We start from the raw sequence: 20,182 nt of genomic DNA, 5'->3' as shown, positions 1-20,182 counted from the left end.
AGAGTAGAGCTATCGTTCTAATAAATCACAACTTCTAAAAAGAAAAAAAAAAAAAAAAACGTGTGCCGGGTTTTGCGAGGGGTTTTACAAATTTCAGAGCCTGCCGGTTGGCAGGTACAGTCGATTAACAGTAAGGACAGCTCCCATTTTGTCCCAGTTCACCAACGAGGTGCAGCGAAGCTTATACGCCTTAATAGCAGAGGTGAGTAGTACTTAAAGCGCAGTTTCTGCCGCGCACTTTTATTTGAAAGCCTTGATGCAGGGATTTTTAAAATCGCATTTAACTTCAGCCGTTACAAGTGTTCAAAAAATGGAAGGAAAAAACTGCGTACGGGATTGTATATCAGGTCTATTTCCAGCAGTAGGAATCCTCCCGTGGGCATCTCGAGGTTCTGATCCTTCAGTGCAAACCACTGCTTCTTTTGAGTCTCCACCTGAAAACAAAAAACAAAAACAGTCATTTTCTTTTACATGGAGGTCTCACTACAATACCAAGCTTTGGGACCACTTTCTGTAATTTTCTGTATAATGATAACATTTGTATCTACTCCTTAATAAAATATTAACTTAACTCTGAACAATAATCATGTGACCATGCTTTTAAGTATGGCCACAATAATTAGTCGGTCAATAGAGGTCGCATCCAACACGCAGGTTTTGAATGCAACATTGGCCTGGCGTCAAGTTCTAAAGAAATGCGAACGGAGCAACTGAAATACAAACAGAAGAATGATGCTATGCTAGAGTACAATATGGTTAGGCATTGCAATTATGGTATGAAGTCGTAGGTTTAGCGTCCCTCAAGTGTACATGGATTATGAGACACCATACTAGAGAGTTCTGAATTGACTTAGAGCACTTCATTTTTTTAGCCTGCACGGATATCCAACAGTGCTCGGACATTTTTTTACTGCAAGATTGTGTTGAAGGACAATTCTTGTATTGCAACATGGTGCCTTGTAGCATAAAATAGTGTTTGCAAATGAAGTTATAGACAAGATTCCAGAAGAAAATCTGGGAAGAAGCAGTGATTAAGGCTTGATATTCAGTCCAAATCTGGAGGTCGAGCTGGGGGGGACACGCATCGGAGCAGGCGTTTCTGCCGGACGGCATGTAGAGAGGGGCGCATCCACAGCAGATGTGCAGTTTAATACAGCGTGGTTGTAGGCCAGTTGGTGGGACATTGTAAGGAAGAAAACCACAGAAATTAAAGGACAGAGGCCCTGTGTTGTCGTCTTGCCTTTATGAAGCATCGCTTCCTTCCCAGCTGAAGCTGAATAAGGTCTCCGTATATATCACTTATGCCGAAGTTCAAATTTTCGCTATAAAACAAGTAAACAGTGGTAAGCATCATTCGTGAGTGCCAACCGCTCCTGCATACCGTCTTCTTTTTAGACAAGCCTTTGACTCGTTCGCATTCCATTTTAACCTTACAGTATGTGCGCATCCAGTAGAAGCACTACGAGTGACAGCGCCAGTTCTTTTCGAGACAGCAAGTGGCCCTTGGAGCCCTACTGCCAATGATGAGCAGACGCGGAGTTTCGACTCACCGATATAAGCGGAAAGGCCACAGTACCGAGGAATTCCTGCTTTGTGATGTCCGTGAGCACGGTCACTTGAAGCACGGCGTGGATGTCCACGACCTTCCTGCAGAGGCGAGAGAATAGGTCAAGAGCCCATAGGTGTTTACTGCTAGCGGAGGCCTGTATAGGTGATATTTGATGGTACCAGACTGAAAATACCAGATAAGGCGCTACGGGAGCGCAAGCGAATTTTTTTTTTTCCCTGACAGGAGATGCTAACGTCAAGGCTAACACATAACGTCTTGCCAGCATCAGAAAATGTAGCGACTCTATCTTCTCAATGCGTATTTACCCAGGGGCTCTGACCTGCACATCCGTACGTATGACGCCGAATAAACGAGCTTTTGTAATTACAGGGCTACATGATGATGTCACTATTTCAATTTTCGGAAGTGAAGAGCTGTGCTGAAGACTAGCCACAACATGCCTTACTTGAGGCCTACATCTAGGGGTTTGATGCTGACTGCCTCTTCGTTGAGCAGCACCGGTAAGCAGCCAACCCGCAGAAGCTAGCTTTCATTACAAAATGCCTTGCGTGATGATCACACTCCAACAGTTTCAAACTGCACTGGGTGGCGCCGTGAGCTTACATGCGATACATAGTGTTCCAGGTGGGGTTGACGGTCTTCGGGTCACCCCGGTTCCATAGCATCTTGGGCGCAAGCTCGACCACGCAGATGGCGTTCAGCTTTTCCTCGGTGTAGGGCGGTGCGATTGTGCTCGCTCCGTGAACTGGCATAGAAGAATAATGAGGAGAACGAAGTTCGGCGTTGCCACGTAACCGCAGTTCGTCCAGGCTCGCTTAAAGTTTCAGTAGCTATAAGGTTTCTTGTCATCCGCAGGACCTCATGGTCGTCAAAAGCGTAACATGACATCGTGCCATACATGGTAACCCAATGAGACTGCTTGGTATCCGGCTTATGTGTGGTGGATCCATCTTTTATCACCCGAAGCAGTTAGAGCACAGATGTTTTTGAAATTCGTCCAAATAGATTTGATTAATTTGCATGAATTGTTCGTTCGCTGCAAACTGAAAACTGTAGTTGGTGGCGCAGTGGTTACGACGCTCGACTACTGTTCCCAAGGACGCGAGATCGATTCCCAGCCTCGGCGGGAGCTTTTCAATCGAGGCGAAAAGCAAGGCGCCCGTGTGCTGTGCGATGTCAGTGCACGTTAAATAACTCCAGGTGGTCGAAACTTCCGGAGTCCTCCAATACGGCGTCTCTCATAGCCTGAGTCGCTTTGGGACGTTAAACCCCACAAACCAAACCGAACCAGATTCATGCATGATCTCCTCATACAACAGTCTTCATTTCATGATGTTTCTAGGCTCTATTTTGTTTCTTTTGTGAGAAACCTGTTCAGGAAAAGAAACTTAAGATTTTTATTTACAAACCCCCACAGTGGTGCGCTTCCAACCCTGTCACTTCTCCTGATTTCACTTAACTCCCATATCTGAATGTACAAGTTCAGCTCTTTACCTGTGACCGAATATGCTGTGGTAGATAGCTTGCTGTACAAATGCAAGTTCCATACTTTTCTCCTCTGACGAGGCGGTGGCTTCTTGCATTTCCATTACAAATAGCTCGAATAAATGCACATATTATTATATGTTTAATTGCTTGTGTTCAGGATGTTCTCTGTATTTTTTTAGAAGCTACGATGTGTTGCTGCGTAGATACAAAAACGTGCTTGCGGAAATCGTGCCACGTGTAAGAGGAGGAAAGCAAGCGGCAGGCGTGCTTTCAGAGCTGCGCTATCTGCGAGCGAGCGATCGATGTCACCCATCACTTGCTTGATAGGTGTTCACCCAACGCTTAATACGTACCTAGAACCAGAACTTCACCTATGTCTGGTAGCGCGCCTTTGAAGCTCCAGTGTTCCTGCAAATGTATGAGGAGAAAAAACGAGCACAAGGTAACTGTTTTACAAAAGCTGTCACATAGCAATGAGTGTTTTTTGCTTTTCATTCGACGTTCTCTTTCCTCTTTTACATGTGATACGCAGTTTCGATTAGTGCTTCAAGACAGCATACATCGCGCTGAACCGCTAAGAGACATTTTCGACACTGTTGGAATTTCCGGTTTACTGTAGGTATCTATCGCAGTTGTGAGATAATTATGGGTAAAAGGTATACCACTATATCAAATACATATCGAACCCGGATATATCGAATTATTGCTTTATTGTACTCCCAGAGCATCCTCTTGAAAATCCCGTAACTGCGCGCCGTACTCCTGCAAGGAGCGCTTCTCCTAATCCGCCCCCCATGATTACTTTTGGCGCTCGGAGCCGGGTTAGACTTGGGCACCTGTTGGCGGCGTAAATGCTGCAAAACCCATGTGATACTTGTTGGCACTGCCATCGGGAGAGGAAACCAGCCTTGTTGAACTAAAGCTCTTGCGTCGCCTACTTCGCTGCCCAAGGATACGAAGAAATCAGCTTTACCCTATTTTAACTGAATTGTAGTGTTGATAGTGTACCAGAACAGGACTAGACCCCTTACGATCAATGGTGGCTTTTCTCAAAACACCGTCGCAGCAGCTTTGATGTGAACCGCAACCTCTTGTGCCATGAGGCGCGAGCTCCGACAGTCCGATCAATCCGAATCAAATATTTGGAGTGCGCCCTCTCGCCTGCAGAGCGGCACGTGGAGGTGCTCCAAGTGCCTGCTACCCCCCCTCCACTTCTATTCGACGCCTGGCGCGAGGTGAGCCTCAGCGCGCGCGTGCTCCTCGCGGGTCGCCGCACTCACGGTTGCGACCGGTCGGCGCACATCGCCGCAGGAAGCGCGCCGCTAGTGTCGGCGCACCGTATTTCTGCTTCTGGGTTGCGTTGAAGCTCATCTGCTGGCATATTTTATGTATCGAATTATCAATATATTCAGCTATTTCGCTATGCCCTTCGAGTTTGATATATCTGAGATCGACTGTATTTCCGCGTCTAGTGCAGTCACAAAAGTGTTCAAGGAAGAGGGCGGTTTACGTCGTACAATCACGTAAATTTTCTGAACAGTTCACTGATACGCCGGTAGCGTCGTTAAATCAGAAGTTCCGTAATATTATCGGAACAAAAGAAGCTGCTTTCTTTCTCACCCACATATGACTGTGTGGCTCCACAATGAATTGAAACTGTAGAACAGGGAGTGAAATATACGGGTGCTTTCAAGTTTTTTAGAACCTAAATAAACCAACAAATTCCGACGAAATGTCGCGCAAGACAAGCGATGGGGTCGCCATGTTTTTTAAACGGAGATTAATGAGGATCATTCCTCGATGATGAGAGTCCTCCCAGTTAAGTAGAATCTAACACACGTCCTACTTACGCGCATTTTCTATGCACGAGATTACATGCTCTGCCGAAGCCACGCTTAACGTGTGTGCGTGCGTGCGTGCGTGTGTGTGTGTGTGTGCGTGTGCGCGTGCGCGTGCGTGCGTGACATATATGCTGGTGGACAGCTAGGCCAACTGCAGCGAACTAGAACTTGTACGGAGCTAAAAACCTCCGTACAAAGAGAATTTTCTATTAGTACGTCAGGAGGGAGCCCTATAAGTAAAATATGACATCTGTAATTGGAGCGAGTGTTTTGAAGAATCGCTCGCAAAAGCTATCGCGTTTCGAGCCGAAATTCGACAAAAGGCGACTGTTACTACGAGCCGGAAGAGACATAGAAAGAGGCACAATCGAACCCTCGGGTGCAGTAGTAGCATTTGGCGGCTTTCTGCTGCTTGTAAAAAGCGTTGTACTAGATATTTTGATAGACGACTCAGAACGATCGCCAATCGCTGACACGGGCTACAATTTTTTTTGGCCCCATGTTTTCTGTGCTTCAGAAGAGCATGCGACGCGTGCAATCCAGCAACCCGCGAGCGTTCGTGGTCCGGCGGCTGCGCACCGTTCAGCATGGTAATCTCGACGGAAATTATAAGAAACCTTCATTACTGTAACAAACCAAGGACCTCCAAGCCACATTTCAGTCTCCAATTCCTTCGTCTTATAAGAAACCTTCATTATTGTAACAAAACAAGGACCTCCAAGCCACATTTCGGTCTCCAATTCCTTCGTCTGCTAAAGATTTCAAAATTCTCGTAACCACATAACTGCTTCAAAAATCATCAAACCTCGTTACGATTAGTTTTATAAGAAACTGATAATAGCAGGTATTGTAGCCAAAGCAAAATTTCGTTGCATTTGGCCTTGAGAGTGATCGCAGAGATCCTAACGGCAGTCTGGGACAAATTTCGAGGGAACGACGGCTAAGTCGAAAAGCCGCTAGGCCGGTTCAGGTGGCCAACTCACATAGATGTCGGCTATGCGTTTCCGCAGGAGGGCCAGCGTCTGGCGGGAGGGGATTTCGGACACTTCGGCGTACTCCTGTCCTCCCACCCTCTCCAGGACCATGCGGAACTTGATGCTGCCGGCGTTGTCATCCAGATCTTGCTGAACCTCGTACGTGGAGTGGTACTGGTACTCGGCCAGGTTCATGTTGAACCTGCCAACCCGGTGCACTTGCGAATACATAAACATTCTCGAGACTAGCGTCCGGATTATTACTATTTGATATGTCAGATAATGCATCAGGAAAGCTGCAAGAATAGACAGGGCTAGAATAGTTTCTTTTCTTTAAGCACATGTATATTCTAAGAGTTGGACATTATTGGAAATAACGCGCAAAGTTCCGCGGTTATGCTACTATTTCTCCCTTTAATCGTTTCTTGCCCCTTTCCAACCTCAGTGTTTTAAGTCTCTACCACTAGATCTGAAAGTGCTCAAAAACAATATGCACCCCACGCAATCACTACCCCACCTCAACTTCATGGGAGACAATCGTTCTAGCCACATGAGTCGGCGAACAGCTTCAACTAAAAAGTAATTAAAAGAAAACTTCCTAAGTTTTAAAATCAATTTCTGAGAATTGGACGATATTCAAAGATTCAAACATATATTATATGACGGCCCCGCCGCTGCGGTGCAGTGGTAAGGGCAGTCGACTGCTGTGCTAAACCGGCCGCGGCGGCGACATTTTGGTGGAGGAGAAAAGCAAGGCGCCTGTGTGCTGTGCGATGTCAGTGCACGTTAAAGGACACCAGATGGTCGAAATTTCCTGAGCCCTCCACTAAGGCGTCTCGCATAGCCTGAGTCACTTTGGGAAGTTAAACCCTGTAAACCTAGTCATCAAACATATAACCTCTACATGCAAAACACGCGGAGTATATTTTGTCCTAAGATTTAAAATGCTAACACTTAGGATAAGGCCAATGTTTCCAAAATTGCAGACTTTTGCTACCTGTGCACATACGCTGCCGTGCGTCATATCAGGCCGCTAAATAACGCTTCGTGGGTTCCGCCTTCATAGGCGTGCACGGTTTTCTGACTTCAACCGTTTCCTCACTAGTAACGTAGAATTGCCGCTTGTGAGGTCACCCCTACTGCCTTTGGTCCGCTTTGTGCACTGCAGAGGTGCCGGGACGTGGACGCGGCTCTATTCGACAATCACGTAACTATTTTAAAGCTAACAAAAGACGGCATGTACTACCTGCAGTTTGCACACGTTGGACCCGTTTAAGGTTGTCCATTTCTTAAACATCTTGAGCTTTAAGATTTAATAGCTGATTTGACCACACAGGACACCTCTTAAGGCGCAATGTTCTCTCTAGAGCTTTTTCACCTTAGTCCGGTCCAGTCTTTCAAACCATTATTAGAAATCCAAGATCTCCGCCACTCTTTCTGCGCCGAAAACACGTTATGATACAGAGCGGGATTCTCTGACCAGGGCGAACGACGTTTAACCTGGCCATCATCACATCGCATCGCAGACGCCGCGGATATCCTTTTCACATTCGAAACTGCCCAAATGACACCGATTTTCACTCCCAGCCATAAACGTGGGGCGCTTGGCTAACCTCGCTGGAGTTGGATAAAAGGAATGCACTAGCCGAAAAGGCGACTGAGCGTCTTAATCTGAGTCTTAATTTACTACAAAGTAAACTTTTTTTGAGTGTCTTGCGGACCGTGATAAGCTCTAGGGGAAATACAGAAGACAGTCAAACTACGACGTCACGCCGGAAAGATTTAACCTTTGCCTTTAAAATAAAGCTGATCCTTTCTCTCTTTTCTGGTCGGACGTGTAAACAGGACGATATTGACTTGCGTATGATGTCTTTACCTGTACGGTGGATTGAATGGTTCTAACCATTCATTGAATGGAGAACCATAGCTGGAATGAATGGAGAACCATTCATTCCAGCTACAGAAAAGTTATGAGCAAGCAGCAATATAACGACGGTGTTTGTTCACTAGTGATATGAGGGAGGGCTGGTTTCAAACAGTGGGCTGGTGAAGCATCGATGCATTCACGTCATTTATAGCGCTGAATGCATGCACCACGAAATTCAGCATGTTATCGTCAAGTCCGACCTGCCAATGAAATCAGAGGTGGCCAGCGGGTGCTTGTCCATGACGAAGATCTGCAGGAAGAGGCTTTTGCCTGCCGGAACGAATATGTCGAAGGGCTCGTTCCAAACTGGGTCATTAGTGTCTTCGATGACCTGCGGAGATGTGAACGGGAGCAGGGCTATACACACATTCCAAGGTGTCGGTTGTGAAAAATTGCCGCGGACTACAATACGCGCGCAGGAACATGAGACTTTCTGAACTTTCTACAAGGTTTCTAAATGGTAGAGTGCGGCTAATAACTGTCATCGCTCGTCACACCTCAAATTAGAGTGCTTAGCATAGTTATTCTTGGTAGCAAACATTTGCAGCACCAGCAGGCCTTCCGCCTTGTGTTCTGTTAGAGTTTTGACGACGCAGTCCGATCGCAAAGCGCAGTTGATGTAAATCATTGTTACTGGCTGATACAATAAAGTATATTCGGGTGAATGCACTTAGAACAACCGAGCCTACATTGAAAATTCACCATGACTCGCTCCAGAGAAGCTGCGAACGTAACATGCTGCTTCAAGAATTGCATGTAGCTATATACCAAGCGGCTCTTTCGTGCAAACCCTCCAACGAACCAAAAGAAAACATGGAGTATTAATCTTAAAACACAAAATGCCTCCTGGCAGAAAGAAAATAATCGGGGTCCGGCGGCGTCGTCTGTCACAAAATTTGCTGTTTGGTCGATGGGGTGTGTTACCCCATGGGACCACGCGACATGCCTGAATCGGTAAGCGGGCTGGTAATTGGCAGGCGTGCTGGCCACAGTGCATGACCGAGCGCGGTGGCAGACACGTTTTTGGTTGGCAGCTGCGCTTTGTGGTGTGCAGATGCGTCTGCATAGCTCCACGAACAAGGGTGAAATGGAGCCGGTATCTACGCCGCGTGCATCAACCGTACTGCAAAATCGTTGCTAGTGGAGATAGCGACAACGGAATTATGTCGCTGAAGCTGGAATACCAGCAGTTACAGAGGCTCAGAGTATGCTGCGAGCAACAATGGCGAGGTGAAAAGGCAGTCCGAGAGGATTTCAGACTTCAATGTTGTCACGTTCGCAACGCGTTATGAAATGAAGTGTCCCCTAAATATTTAGGTGCGTGCAAGCGGATGAAAAAAAACCGCCGGGTTGGAGGCATTCTGTTGCTAGACTCGCGTCCTTACTTGCCTACGTTTGCACCAGCTCATTCAATTGGGAACCTCCATGATCTCGAGCAGCTGCTCACCTTGCTGGTGTACTTCTCTTTTCCTAGCTTGAAGGTCACATAAGGGTAGCACGTGTCCCTATCGTCTATGGGGTCCAGGTCGCGCGCTCTGAGCAGGAGGAACCTGACCACGGTGTCTTCGCGACAGGCGAACTGCTGCAATGGCGCGTCGCTCGCTTGCTGCGCTCCCGTGGGGCCGACAGACGGTTTTCTCGTTTTCTTTAGCACGGATCGCAGCGGCCATTTTGATTGAGACTTCGGAGGCGGAGGCGACATTGGCTTCAGCGGCGTTTGAGCAGCAGCAGCAGCAGCAGCAGCAGCAGTAGTTGGAATTGGCGGACTCCAGGCCTCGCCTTGCGTGGCTGGTATCTGCATGGTCTTCTGCGGCGGCTTGCTATTTTCCGGCAAGGGCGAAAGCAACGGCGACTGGTCGCCGTCCTCCACTTCAGGCTGGAAAGGTCGGAACGGTCTCAACAATGGCGGAACTCTGGGAACTGGGGGCACGGGAGGCACAGGGGGGATTGGAGGCTCGGGCATCTCGGGCCTCTGCAGGCTCTGAAGCCAGGCCTGAATGTTATTCTTCTTGGCCGACATTGGCGAGTCTACCGTTTCCTGCTGTCCTCAGGATGGTAGTCGTTAAGGATAGAAAACCTTCGCGGGCGTATTCTGCGCGAGCCCAGCGTGATACCCGTGTTCACGAGCTGGATCACCGTGGCGTTTCTTTTTCTTCATCTGCTTAGTCTTGAACTGTAATTTCATTCACTCTTGTTCAACAATTACTGGCGCTTCATGCGGCTCCCACAACTTTCTTGCAAATGGCCTGATGAGTGCTTGGATTATATAAACAAGTGCAAAGTTACTGAATTCCAGCTGGGACTCCAAAACAAGGCGCCTGTTTCAGGACACATTTTATGTAAGTCTTGGTGACAACACGCAGCTGCAAAATAAGACTGCCAAAGGTAAGCGCTCAGCGCACTTTGAACTGCTGAGAATAGAGTGAATAAAGCGGCTTTAATTGATTGATTGGAAGTGCAAAGCCCCTGCGTTGTTGAAATTCTTGTTTTTTGCCTGTTTTGTATGTGTGTGTGTGTGTGTGAAAAACTTTATTAAGTATATTTAAGGGAGTATATTTAAGCATGCATGAACCATCACCACCACCACAATCATAATCATCATCATCATCGTCATTGGCTAGGACCTTTCTGGTCCACCTGGTGAGAAGCCTCAGTACCAATCCAATCCAATCGAGTTCAGGATGTCCTAGAAAGACGAAGTGATTTGCGGACCAGCGCAGCTCACTTGACGATCGGCTAAGTATTGGGTTGCTGGTCCCGGTTTTGTCTTTCCCCTGTGCTTCTTTTGTTCTCTGTTGACTAACGCACGCGGTGACATTGTTAGTTTATGGTAATGTCGACGCAGTCCCCCGGCGAAGGGCGCTCCCCTTGGTCGGCTTCCCTCCTGACCGATGATCTGCCCTTGGAAGCTTTTCAGAGCTCCGGTGTCCGCAACATCCCTGTGGCACTCGTACCTAAGGATGGGGGCACCATTGAAATGAACATCCCAGGAGCTGTTCGAGCTGCCCTTCAGGAAATCACTTCCTTCTACGAAGGAATAGCCGAGGTGCGCCAATTTGGTCGCGGCGGGATTCTTTGCCGTTCACCAGACCTGTCGTGTATAAAGGACCTGCTAAAATGCTCTACTTTTGCCTCTCATCAGGTAAGCAGTTTTATCCCTTCACACCTGGCCTGCACAAAAGGTCTAGTCCGAGGTGTAGATTCCTTATTAAGCCCACAAGAAACCCTTGACCTTCTTTCCGCGGCAGGCGTTTTTGCGGTCTATCGCTGTAGCCGGGAGGTCAATAATGTTCGTGTGCCGACAGAATCGGTTATTGCTACATTTGCAGGCACAGTCTGTCCATCGGAGATTAAAGCGTGGCCTTTAATATTCAGAGTAGATCCCCTACCATCAAAGCCTCTGCAGTGCAACAGCTGCTGGCGTTATGGCCATACTGCAGGCGGTTGCAAATCCACTTTGCGGTGTTGCAAATGCGGAGATGCCCATAAAGCACACTTATGCCCTGATCAAATTGTCAAATGTTGTTTTTGCGGCGGACTTCACTCAGCAAATTCTTTGGAATGTCCTTCTAGAGCATGAAATGAAAATTCTGGAGATTATTGACCGCAAGCGTTGCTCGAGGCGTGAGGCAATTCAAGGAATTAAAGACAGAGCTCATCGGTATGCAGGTGTGTCAGCCCGTTCAGGAGCATCATTAGATTCCACGATGTCTAAAACCATAATAACTGCTGTGGAAGCAACCATCACCAAAATGGTGGATAGGATTGTGACAACAGTCACAGAATGCATATCCAATGCTCTGGCAGCTCACATTTCTCAGACTGTGCAAATTGCTATGGTTTCTCCTACGGCACCTGGGAATTCACTATCAGTGCAGCACTCATTAGCTGCAATGTCTTGTTCGCAAAATGAGTCTCTTTCCGCATCACCTATGCAAAATTCCCACAAGTCAGACGAGGCTCATGATGCAGATATGGGAGAGACAGATACGCGAATTATAAAACGCAGTGGATCCCCGTTGTCAAACCCGTCATCACCTCGCCCACAAGCAAAATCAAAAAAGCAACAGCTAGGCTCTAAACCAAAGGAAAACATTTTGGGGCAGGCTGTAGCTGCTGCCCGGATTACATAATCATAGGAAAGTTAAAAGTTCTTCAGTGGAACTGTAGATCTCTTCTTTCAGCTACTACAGATTTAGTTTATCTTTCTTTAAAACATAATCCAGTAATAATCGTTTTGCAAGAAACTTGGCTTACAACTGAAAAACATTTTCACTTACAAAATTATCGATCATTCCGACAAGATCGGCAGTCAAGAGGTGGTGGGTTACTAATTCTAGTTTCTTCAAAATTTTGTCATAGGGCTAAGATTTCTTTTCAATATTCTACTTTAGATTTTGAAATTCCAGGGTTCAGTCCGTTTACAATAGCGAATGTTTATTTCCCTCACGGTGTTCAGGACACCAGATCTCTAGACCACATACTAGTTAATTGTCAAAATTCGCTTATTTTGGCTGGAGATTTTAATTCGCACCATGTTTCGTGGGGTTACAAGACGGATCCCTGCGGCAAGCGTCCGTGTGATTGGCTTTCAGACAATAACCTTAACTGCATGAATTCTGGCTTACCAACTTTTGTACGTGCTCACAGTCAATCTGTAATAGATTTAACTTTTTCCAGCACTAGTGTTTGTATACTAAATTGGTCGACAATTGATGGTGGCACCTCTAGCGACCATATACCTATTGTTTTTGAGGTTAACTGCCGCTTAACTCCGCCGACATCTCAGTTGAGATCATACGTAAATTATAACCAGTTTCACTCATTTTTGAGTTCGTCTCTTGAGTCAGTGGTTGAGGCTACGGAAGAGTTCAAATCGCAAACATTATGCCAGGCTATTGCATCCTGTCGTAAGAAGTGTGAATTCTTAGTACGTGCATCTAAAGGCAATACATCAACAAAATGGTGGAATGCAGATTGTTCGCGCGAATATAGAAGAAGGCTGCATGGAAGAAGCTCCTTCACAACCAGTGCCCCAAAAATTAGCATGATTATAAATTTTTTGCAGCTACGTTTAAACACACAGTCGCACAAGCGAAATATAATTATGATACTATTTCAATTACCTTTCACAATCTAATAACCGACGTGCACTTTTCATGTTTTTAAAATCACGGAAAAAGATTCCTGTCTCAGAAAATTTACCTTCATGTGTTTCGACTCCTAAAGAAGCTCTTAAAACAGTAGAAAACATCGCTAAAGGTTTAGAAAAGCGTTTTTTGTCAACACTTCCCAAATCCCCTATGTTTGTAGGCCCAGTACATACGGTTAAGGATGTCCCTAAAATTACATTTTCTCAGCTTTCTTCGATTGTAATGACATTGCCAACTGCTGCGCCTGGCCCTGATGGAGTAACGTCAAAAATGTTAAAGATCCTCTTTGAGGTGTCTCCAAATTCCTTGTTAGAATTTGTAAATTATTCAATTATTCATTCTTGGATACCTGGTGACTGGAAACTAGCCAAAGTGATTCCTTTACGGAAACATAATGGTGGTGGCTACGCTTTGGACAATATCAGACCAATATCTTTAACATCAAACTTGGTAAAATTAATTGAAAGGGTCGTACTCAAACGGGTTACCGAGTTTGTCGAACAAAAACATATTCTTAGTCCCTGTCAAATTGGATTTCGAGCAAAATTTTCAATATGGAATGCACATACCGACCTTGAGAGTCGAATTCTTCTTGCGCGGCGCAAAAAAAATGCATGCTGCATTGGTGACTCTCGATATAGAGAAGGCTTATGATAGTGTAGAGCCCCGAATTTTATTGCACAGATTAGAATCTCTACGTTTTCCACAATACTTAATTGATTGGATATCTACATTTCTACAAAACAGACAATTTTACTGTTCATTGAATGGAGTGCATTCTGGCAAATATCAACAAACCAGAGGTGTCCCTCAAGGGGCAGTTCTCTCGCCCGTGCTCTTTAACATTTTAATGAGTTCAATTCCCACTCATCAGGAGGTTCGCACGTATGTCTATGCGGATGACATCGCATTCTTTACGGCTGCACCTGACATTCAATCCCTCAACAGGCGCCTGCAATCGTACCTAAGCTCCCTTCAAAATTGGTTATGTGACTTAAGATTTACATTAAACGTTAAAAAGTGCGCGTTCCTTGTTTTCCAAATTCAGGATCCGGTAAATCTTTCTCTAACATTTAAGCAGGAAATGATTCCTCAAGTTAAGTCTGAAATATCTAGGGGCGATTTACGATAACCATCTGGCATGGAGGGATCACATTGAACATGTTGCAGCGAAGGGGGCACGTGCTGTGGGTATGCTGCGCAGGTTAAGCAATCCAAGGTCTGGGATGCGGCGAGACGCACTTTTAATGATTTATGTTATGTATGTCCGCCCAATTATAGAATTTGGATCTGTGTTATTTTCTGGTTCACCTGCTTACAAAATTCGTCCGCTTGTCCTTTTAGAGCGGCAAGCGCTTAGATTATGCCTTGGGCTCCCCAAATTTGTGGCTAACATTGTATTATACCTTGAAGCCCGAATACCACCGTTGTTAACTAGATTACAATTCTTGACTGTCCAGACGTATCTAAAGATATATGAATCACAATTCCACCGCTCCATATCAATTTTTTGTTGCGAGCCAGACTCCTTTTTTGGAGTCGGATGGCCTCGGTTTCATACCCCGCAGGTAATTCTGGTGCAAAATCTGTTACAACCTTTGCACGTAGTCCTTTCTAGCATCCTTCCAACAAAAGTAAGTGCATCGTCGGTTCAAATTGTCTATGATGACATTTTCCCAAATAATGCAAAACACTTATCACCTCACATTTTAAATGGATATTAGAAGATCATTTACAAAGTCTTCCCGTTAGCATAACGATAGCAACGGATGCTTCTCAATTTAATGAAAAAGCCGGCGTTGGAATATACTGTCCGCTTTTAGATTGAGTTTTTTCAGTCCGTCTTCCGGATTTTACTCCAATTTTCCAGGCGGAGTTGCTGGCGGTGGTGCTTGCTCTGCGCAAACTAGACCCAACATACTCAACAGTGGCTGTAATTACAGATTCTCATTCCTTGTGCATGTCGCTTTCTTCGAATATGGATTCACCAATTTTAAACAGCTTTCTTTCATTGGTCCCCTCACAATTGAGCCTCATACATATAGTGTGGGTACCAGGACACAACAATGTGACAGCCAATGAGGTTGCTGACAGACTAGCTAAAAATTCTCTGAACGGCCCTGTATTGCCCATCCTCCTGGCAACAGCGTACATAACAGCATCACGATTTCAGCGGCGTGCCTTATTAAGCTTTATCATCGGATGACTACCTGCATCTCAAGTATTCCTGGAATAGGAAATCATGTCAATCAAGGCAGACTGAGGTCTCTCTAACCAGGCTACGCTGTCGTATTCCGCCCCTAAATTTCTATATGCACAGGTCTGGTTTGGCACTTTGTCCTGTCTGCGCATTCTGCGGGGAACCGGAAACAATAGATCATTTCTTGATATTTTGCCGCCGTTTTACCATGATGAGAAAACGGTATTTACAGAAGCCGTTACAACAGCTGAGTCTTAATTTGAGCAGCCAAATTTTATTATCGTTCGGTGCCACCACGCCTGGGTACAGCCACAGGCGTGTTTTTAACGCCTTTCAAAACTTCTTAATAGAAACAAAACGTCTACCTTGCTAATATGCTTTGAAGTTTTATTCTGTACATATAAATCTTACTATTCTCCTACTGCGTGCGTTAGTATTTACTCTTTTATATTTTGGTTTATCATATTTACATTTGCTTCTCTATTCCCTAGCATTTTTTTTAGTTTTGCGATGTAGTTGTACATCTCAAAATCTAATATCTCTGCACCCCAATTCTTGGCCGATCCCCCTGTGTGGGTATGTGCCATCACATTAGAGGAGAACAACAACAACAACAACAACCACAACAACAACAACAACAACAACAACAACAACAACAACAACAACAACAACAACAACAACAACAACAACAACAACAACAACAACAACAACAACAACAACAACAACAACAACAACAACAACAACAAAAGGCACCACTGAATGTTCCAGATTATTAATTCTTTTTTGGCATGCCCGGCAAAGCTAGTCCCTGGAGGTTTCCTAAGCTTTCACTTCACCAGGCTCACTGTGGCCCTTGATTGTCTCTGAAACGCAGAAAACGAACAATAAAATTAAACAGACGCAGAATAAACCAAGGCGTTGGGCTTTTCTGCAGGCTGGGTGACAGCTGTAGACCCAAGGATCATCTCTCCTTTTAGGTGACTGCAGCGCACACCTCAACATGGACCACATTGTTACGGGGCGGCAAGCCGATGAACATAAAGAACAGAGATGACGGCCGATGACTGTAAAATGAATTTATTATTTAATGAATCGCGGCTGGCCTAGCGCGAGCGCTCTTGCTCGCACCACTGCCCACTTCTTTCTCGTCCGTAACAATGCCCGGGGCCACAGAGCGATCTTCCAGATTCTGGTTTTTGGATTGGATTGGATTGGTACTGAGGCTTCCCGTTTTTACCAGGTGGAAGAGGAATTTTGTCGATGTCGATGAGATCTATGGCATGACGATGGGCGTGACTGGATGGTTGAATAAGAGAAGGAAGAAGGCAATGGCTTGCCGCGACGATGATACTCGGATGAAGCCTGGCCCAGGTCGCTTTTGGGTGCTAGTTCGCCAACATCCGAGGGCTGAGGTCCAGGCACGCACAGCATGGCATGGGCTGGGGAATGACCTCATATGTGGTTCGTCTTGGTTCGGTGGGGTCGTCTGCGGTCATCAGGTCAGTCGGGTCAGCCAGGTCTCTCGTAGTGGCCTGTGGTCGTGTGGGTGGCGGCTTAGGTCGATGGTGTCATTTGGTCTCCTTCGTCGTGCCTTATGGTCTGGGCGGGGGACGGGCTGGAGGAACGTCAAGATCTGCTCATGTTCGGCAGGCTGGGGAACAGTCAGGCGATGCGCTTCATGGAACCCGCTGCCGACGGCGCAAACAGACACAGGGTGCCGAGGTTTCGGGCCAGAATGACGAATGATGATGACGTATCCAGCGCCTCCAACCAAATGTTACGGGACGGCAAGCCGATGCACACAAAGAACAGAGAGAGGACATCCGATGACTGCGAGATGAATTTATTGAATCGCGGCGGGCCTAGCGCGAGCGCTCTTCTTCTTATTCTCCTTCATTATATTGTCACGTACACGGTGACTAAGGATACCGATGATAGCAGGGGGTAGTCCAGACAAAACAACACAGCAGCACAGACGCAAACGTGCAAGCGACACTTTGTCGTCCTCTTCAACTTCGTCCTCCTTTCACACCTCAGTCATGCGCCACCTGGCAACGCTAGGTGGCATTACTCCCTCCTTCCAAAAAAAAAATGAGAAGGGCTGGTAAAAATGGTGTGAAAAGCAAGAGAGTGGTCACAGCGGGTGGCCATACGCTATCGGTGGTAGTACTGCTTCAGTCGCACAATGTGCACAATGTCCGAGCTGTGCTTTGGACGTTTTGGTTGTGTGGCACCGTCTGGGATAACTTCATAACTGAGGTCACTCACACGGCGCAACACTTTGTACGGCCCGAAGTAGCGGGAAAGGAGTTTCTCTGACAAGCCTGGACGGCGAACTGGTGTCCATACCCAGACTTGGTCTCCAGGCTTGTAGTCAACCTGGCGGTGCCGGAGGTTGTAACGGTGCGCGTCAGTGGTCTGTTGCTGCCCAATGTGCACACGGGCGAGCTGGCGGGCTTCCTCAGCGCGGATGGCATATTGCTGGGCATCTGAGGATAGCAGGTGATCATCTGGGCACGGGAGCATGGAATCGAGCATGCTCTGAACTTCGCGTCCGTAAACAAGTCGAAATGGTGTGAAGCGCGTTGTCTCTTGTAAGGCTGTATTATACGCAAATGTGACGTACGGCAGCACCTCGTCCCAGGTCTTGTGCTGCACATCGACGTACATTGCCAACATGTCCGCAATTGTCTTATTCAATCTTTCTGTAAGGCCATTGCTTTGTGGATGGTACGCTGTGGTCTTGCGATGGGTCGTGCAACTCAGCTCAAATATGCGGTCGATCAGCTGTGAAGTGAAAGCTGTCCCTCTGTCGATAATGACGTAGGAAGGGGCGCCATGCCGCAAGACTATGTTGTGCATGAAAAACTCTGCTACTTCGGATGCTGGGGCATGAGGGATTGCCTTTGTCTCAGCGTATCGAGTCAGGTAGTCAGTAGCGACTACTATCCATTTGTTTCCGGCCTGCGACAAAGGGAAAGGGCCAAGGAGATCCATTCCAATTTGGTCGAACGGAATGCGGGGTACTTTAACAGGCTTGGGAAATTCGGCAGGCTTCTGGGGCGGTGTTTTAGGGCGCTGGCATTCGCGACAGCTTCGTACATAGCGTTTCACAGCTGCGGAAAGTCCTGGCCAGTAATACATGTTGCGCACTCGAGCAAGAGTCCGTGAGCAACCCAAATGACCAGACGTTGGTTCATCATGGCAAGCAAGTAGAATATCCTCACGGAGCTCGCATGGCACTACCAGAAGGTAAGTTCTGTCTTGGTCCTGGGAGTTTCTTTTATACAAGACGCCTTGCCGTATGCAGAAGGAACCAAGGTGCCGATATAGGTGTCGAGGCAGGGTCGTATCACGCCCTTCCAGATAATCGATGAGTGGAAGGATGTCTGGATCAGCTCTTTGTCGATCCCTGAGCTCAGATGCGCTGAGGGCTCCTAGAAAACCGCTATCGTCATCGGCTGTAGTATCGCCAGTGTCAACGGGTGCTCGTGACAGCGTGTCGGCGTCTTCGTGTTTGCGGCCGGACTTGTAAACGATGGTTATGTCAAACTCCTGAAGCCGTAAACTCCAGCGTGCAAGTCGTCCAGATGGGTCTCGCAGATTTGCCAGCCAGCAGAAACAATGATGGTCGGTGACGACTTTAAATGGCCGGCAGTAAAGATAGGGGCGAAACTTCATAGTAGCCCATACGACCGCCAGGCATTCCTTTTCTGAGGTGCAATAGTTCATTTCAGCACGAGAGAGAGTGCGGCTAGCATAGGCTATTACTCGCTCAAACCCGTCTTGATGCTGAACAAGGACCGCGCCAAGACCGATACTACTGGCGTCAGTGTGCACCTCAGTGTCAGCCGCTTCATCGAAGTGCGCCAGAACAGGGGATGTTTGAAGGCGCTCACGAAGCAAAGAGAAGGCCATCTGCTGCTCAGAGCTCCACACAAAGGAGGTGTCCTTCCTTGTAAGGCGCGTCAGAGGTTCTGCGATCTGAGAAAAGTCCGCAATGAAACGCCGATAATATGCGCACAGGCCGAGGAAGCGCTGAACAGCCTTCTTATTAGCTGGAACGGGAAATCGTGCGTCGGCAGCAGTCTTATCGGGATCCGGGCGCACCCCATCAGCGCTTACAACATGGCCGAGAAACTTGAGTTCTGTATACCCGAAGTGGCATTTCTGGGGCTTCAGCGTGAGATGAGCAGAACGGAGGGCTTCCAGGACAGCTCGAAGGCGTTCGAGGTGTTGATCAAATGTTTCGGAAAAAACAACTACGTCGTCCAAGTACACAAGACAGATCTGCCACTTGAGGCCAGTGAGGACGGTGTCCATCATCCTTTGGAATGTAGCTGGGGCAGAGCACAATCCAAATGGGAGTACTTTGAATTCATATAGGCCATCTGGAGTGACAAATGCGGTTTTTTTCTCGGTCTTTTTCGTCTACTTCGATTTGCCAATAGCCGCTTTTTAAATCAATAGATGAAAAATACTTCGCACGTCGCAATCTGTCCAGTGAGTCATCGATGCGCGGCAACGGGTATACATCTTTCTTTGTCACATTATTCAATTTCCGATAGTCGACGCAAAATCGAAGAGTGCCGTCTTTCTTTTTGACCAGGACTACTGGTGAAGACCACGGACTTTGTGAAGGCTGCACAACACCATCATCCAGCATCTCCTGAACCTGCGTCTGGATCACTTCTCGTTCTTTGGCAGACACACGATAAGGCTGCTGTCGTATTGGGCGAGCGTCGTCATAAGTAATGATGCGATGCTGTGTGATGGGCGTTTGACGAACCTTCGAGGAAGAAGAATATATTGCACATACCCACAGTGGGCCTACCCACGCCACTGCCCACTTCTTCCTCGTCCGTAACAATATATGAATACATATGAATATATGTATATGAATTCATAGGTCATTTACATGTGTAGGGGGAGTGGAAACAATCTTTGTTGTGTCAATACCGAAATCAGGTCAAACGTCAGTTCCTCTAATGGCCCTCCACTCTTTTTCTCTTACGCGTACTATCTGCAA

The 20,182-nt window shown here is 46.8% G+C and overlaps 1 protein-coding gene across 1 annotated transcript in view; it reads right to left on the bottom strand.

Annotated features, from left to right (window-relative positions):
• LOC146198799 (multiple C2 and transmembrane domain-containing protein 1-like) overlaps nt 1-9,820 on the bottom strand; it is a 30,649-nt gene extending 20,829 nt beyond the window's left edge. Inside the window, exons 1-7 of the mRNA XM_084591982.1 lie at nt 9,248-9,820; nt 8,001-8,131; nt 5,883-6,075; nt 3,412-3,466; nt 2,174-2,315; nt 1,551-1,647; nt 333-434 (exon numbers count right to left, since the gene is read on the bottom strand). Of these exons, the coding sequence (XP_084448108.1) occupies nt 333-434; nt 1,551-1,647; nt 2,174-2,315; nt 3,412-3,466; nt 5,883-6,075; nt 8,001-8,131; nt 9,248-9,820 (1,293 nt within the window). The remainder of the gene's footprint in view (nt 1-332; nt 435-1,550; nt 1,648-2,173; nt 2,316-3,411; nt 3,467-5,882; nt 6,076-8,000; nt 8,132-9,247) is intronic.
• Between the last annotated feature and the right edge of the window lie 10,362 nt (nt 9,821-20,182).

Source organism: Amblyomma maculatum, chromosome 2 (assembly GCF_055883805.1).
Source record: "Amblyomma maculatum isolate TAMU_Amacu chromosome 2, ASM5588380v1, whole genome shotgun sequence".
NCBI lineage: Eukaryota > Metazoa > Arthropoda > Arachnida > Ixodida > Ixodidae > Amblyomma > Amblyomma maculatum.
This window is presented reverse-complemented; position numbering and strand designations above follow the sequence as displayed.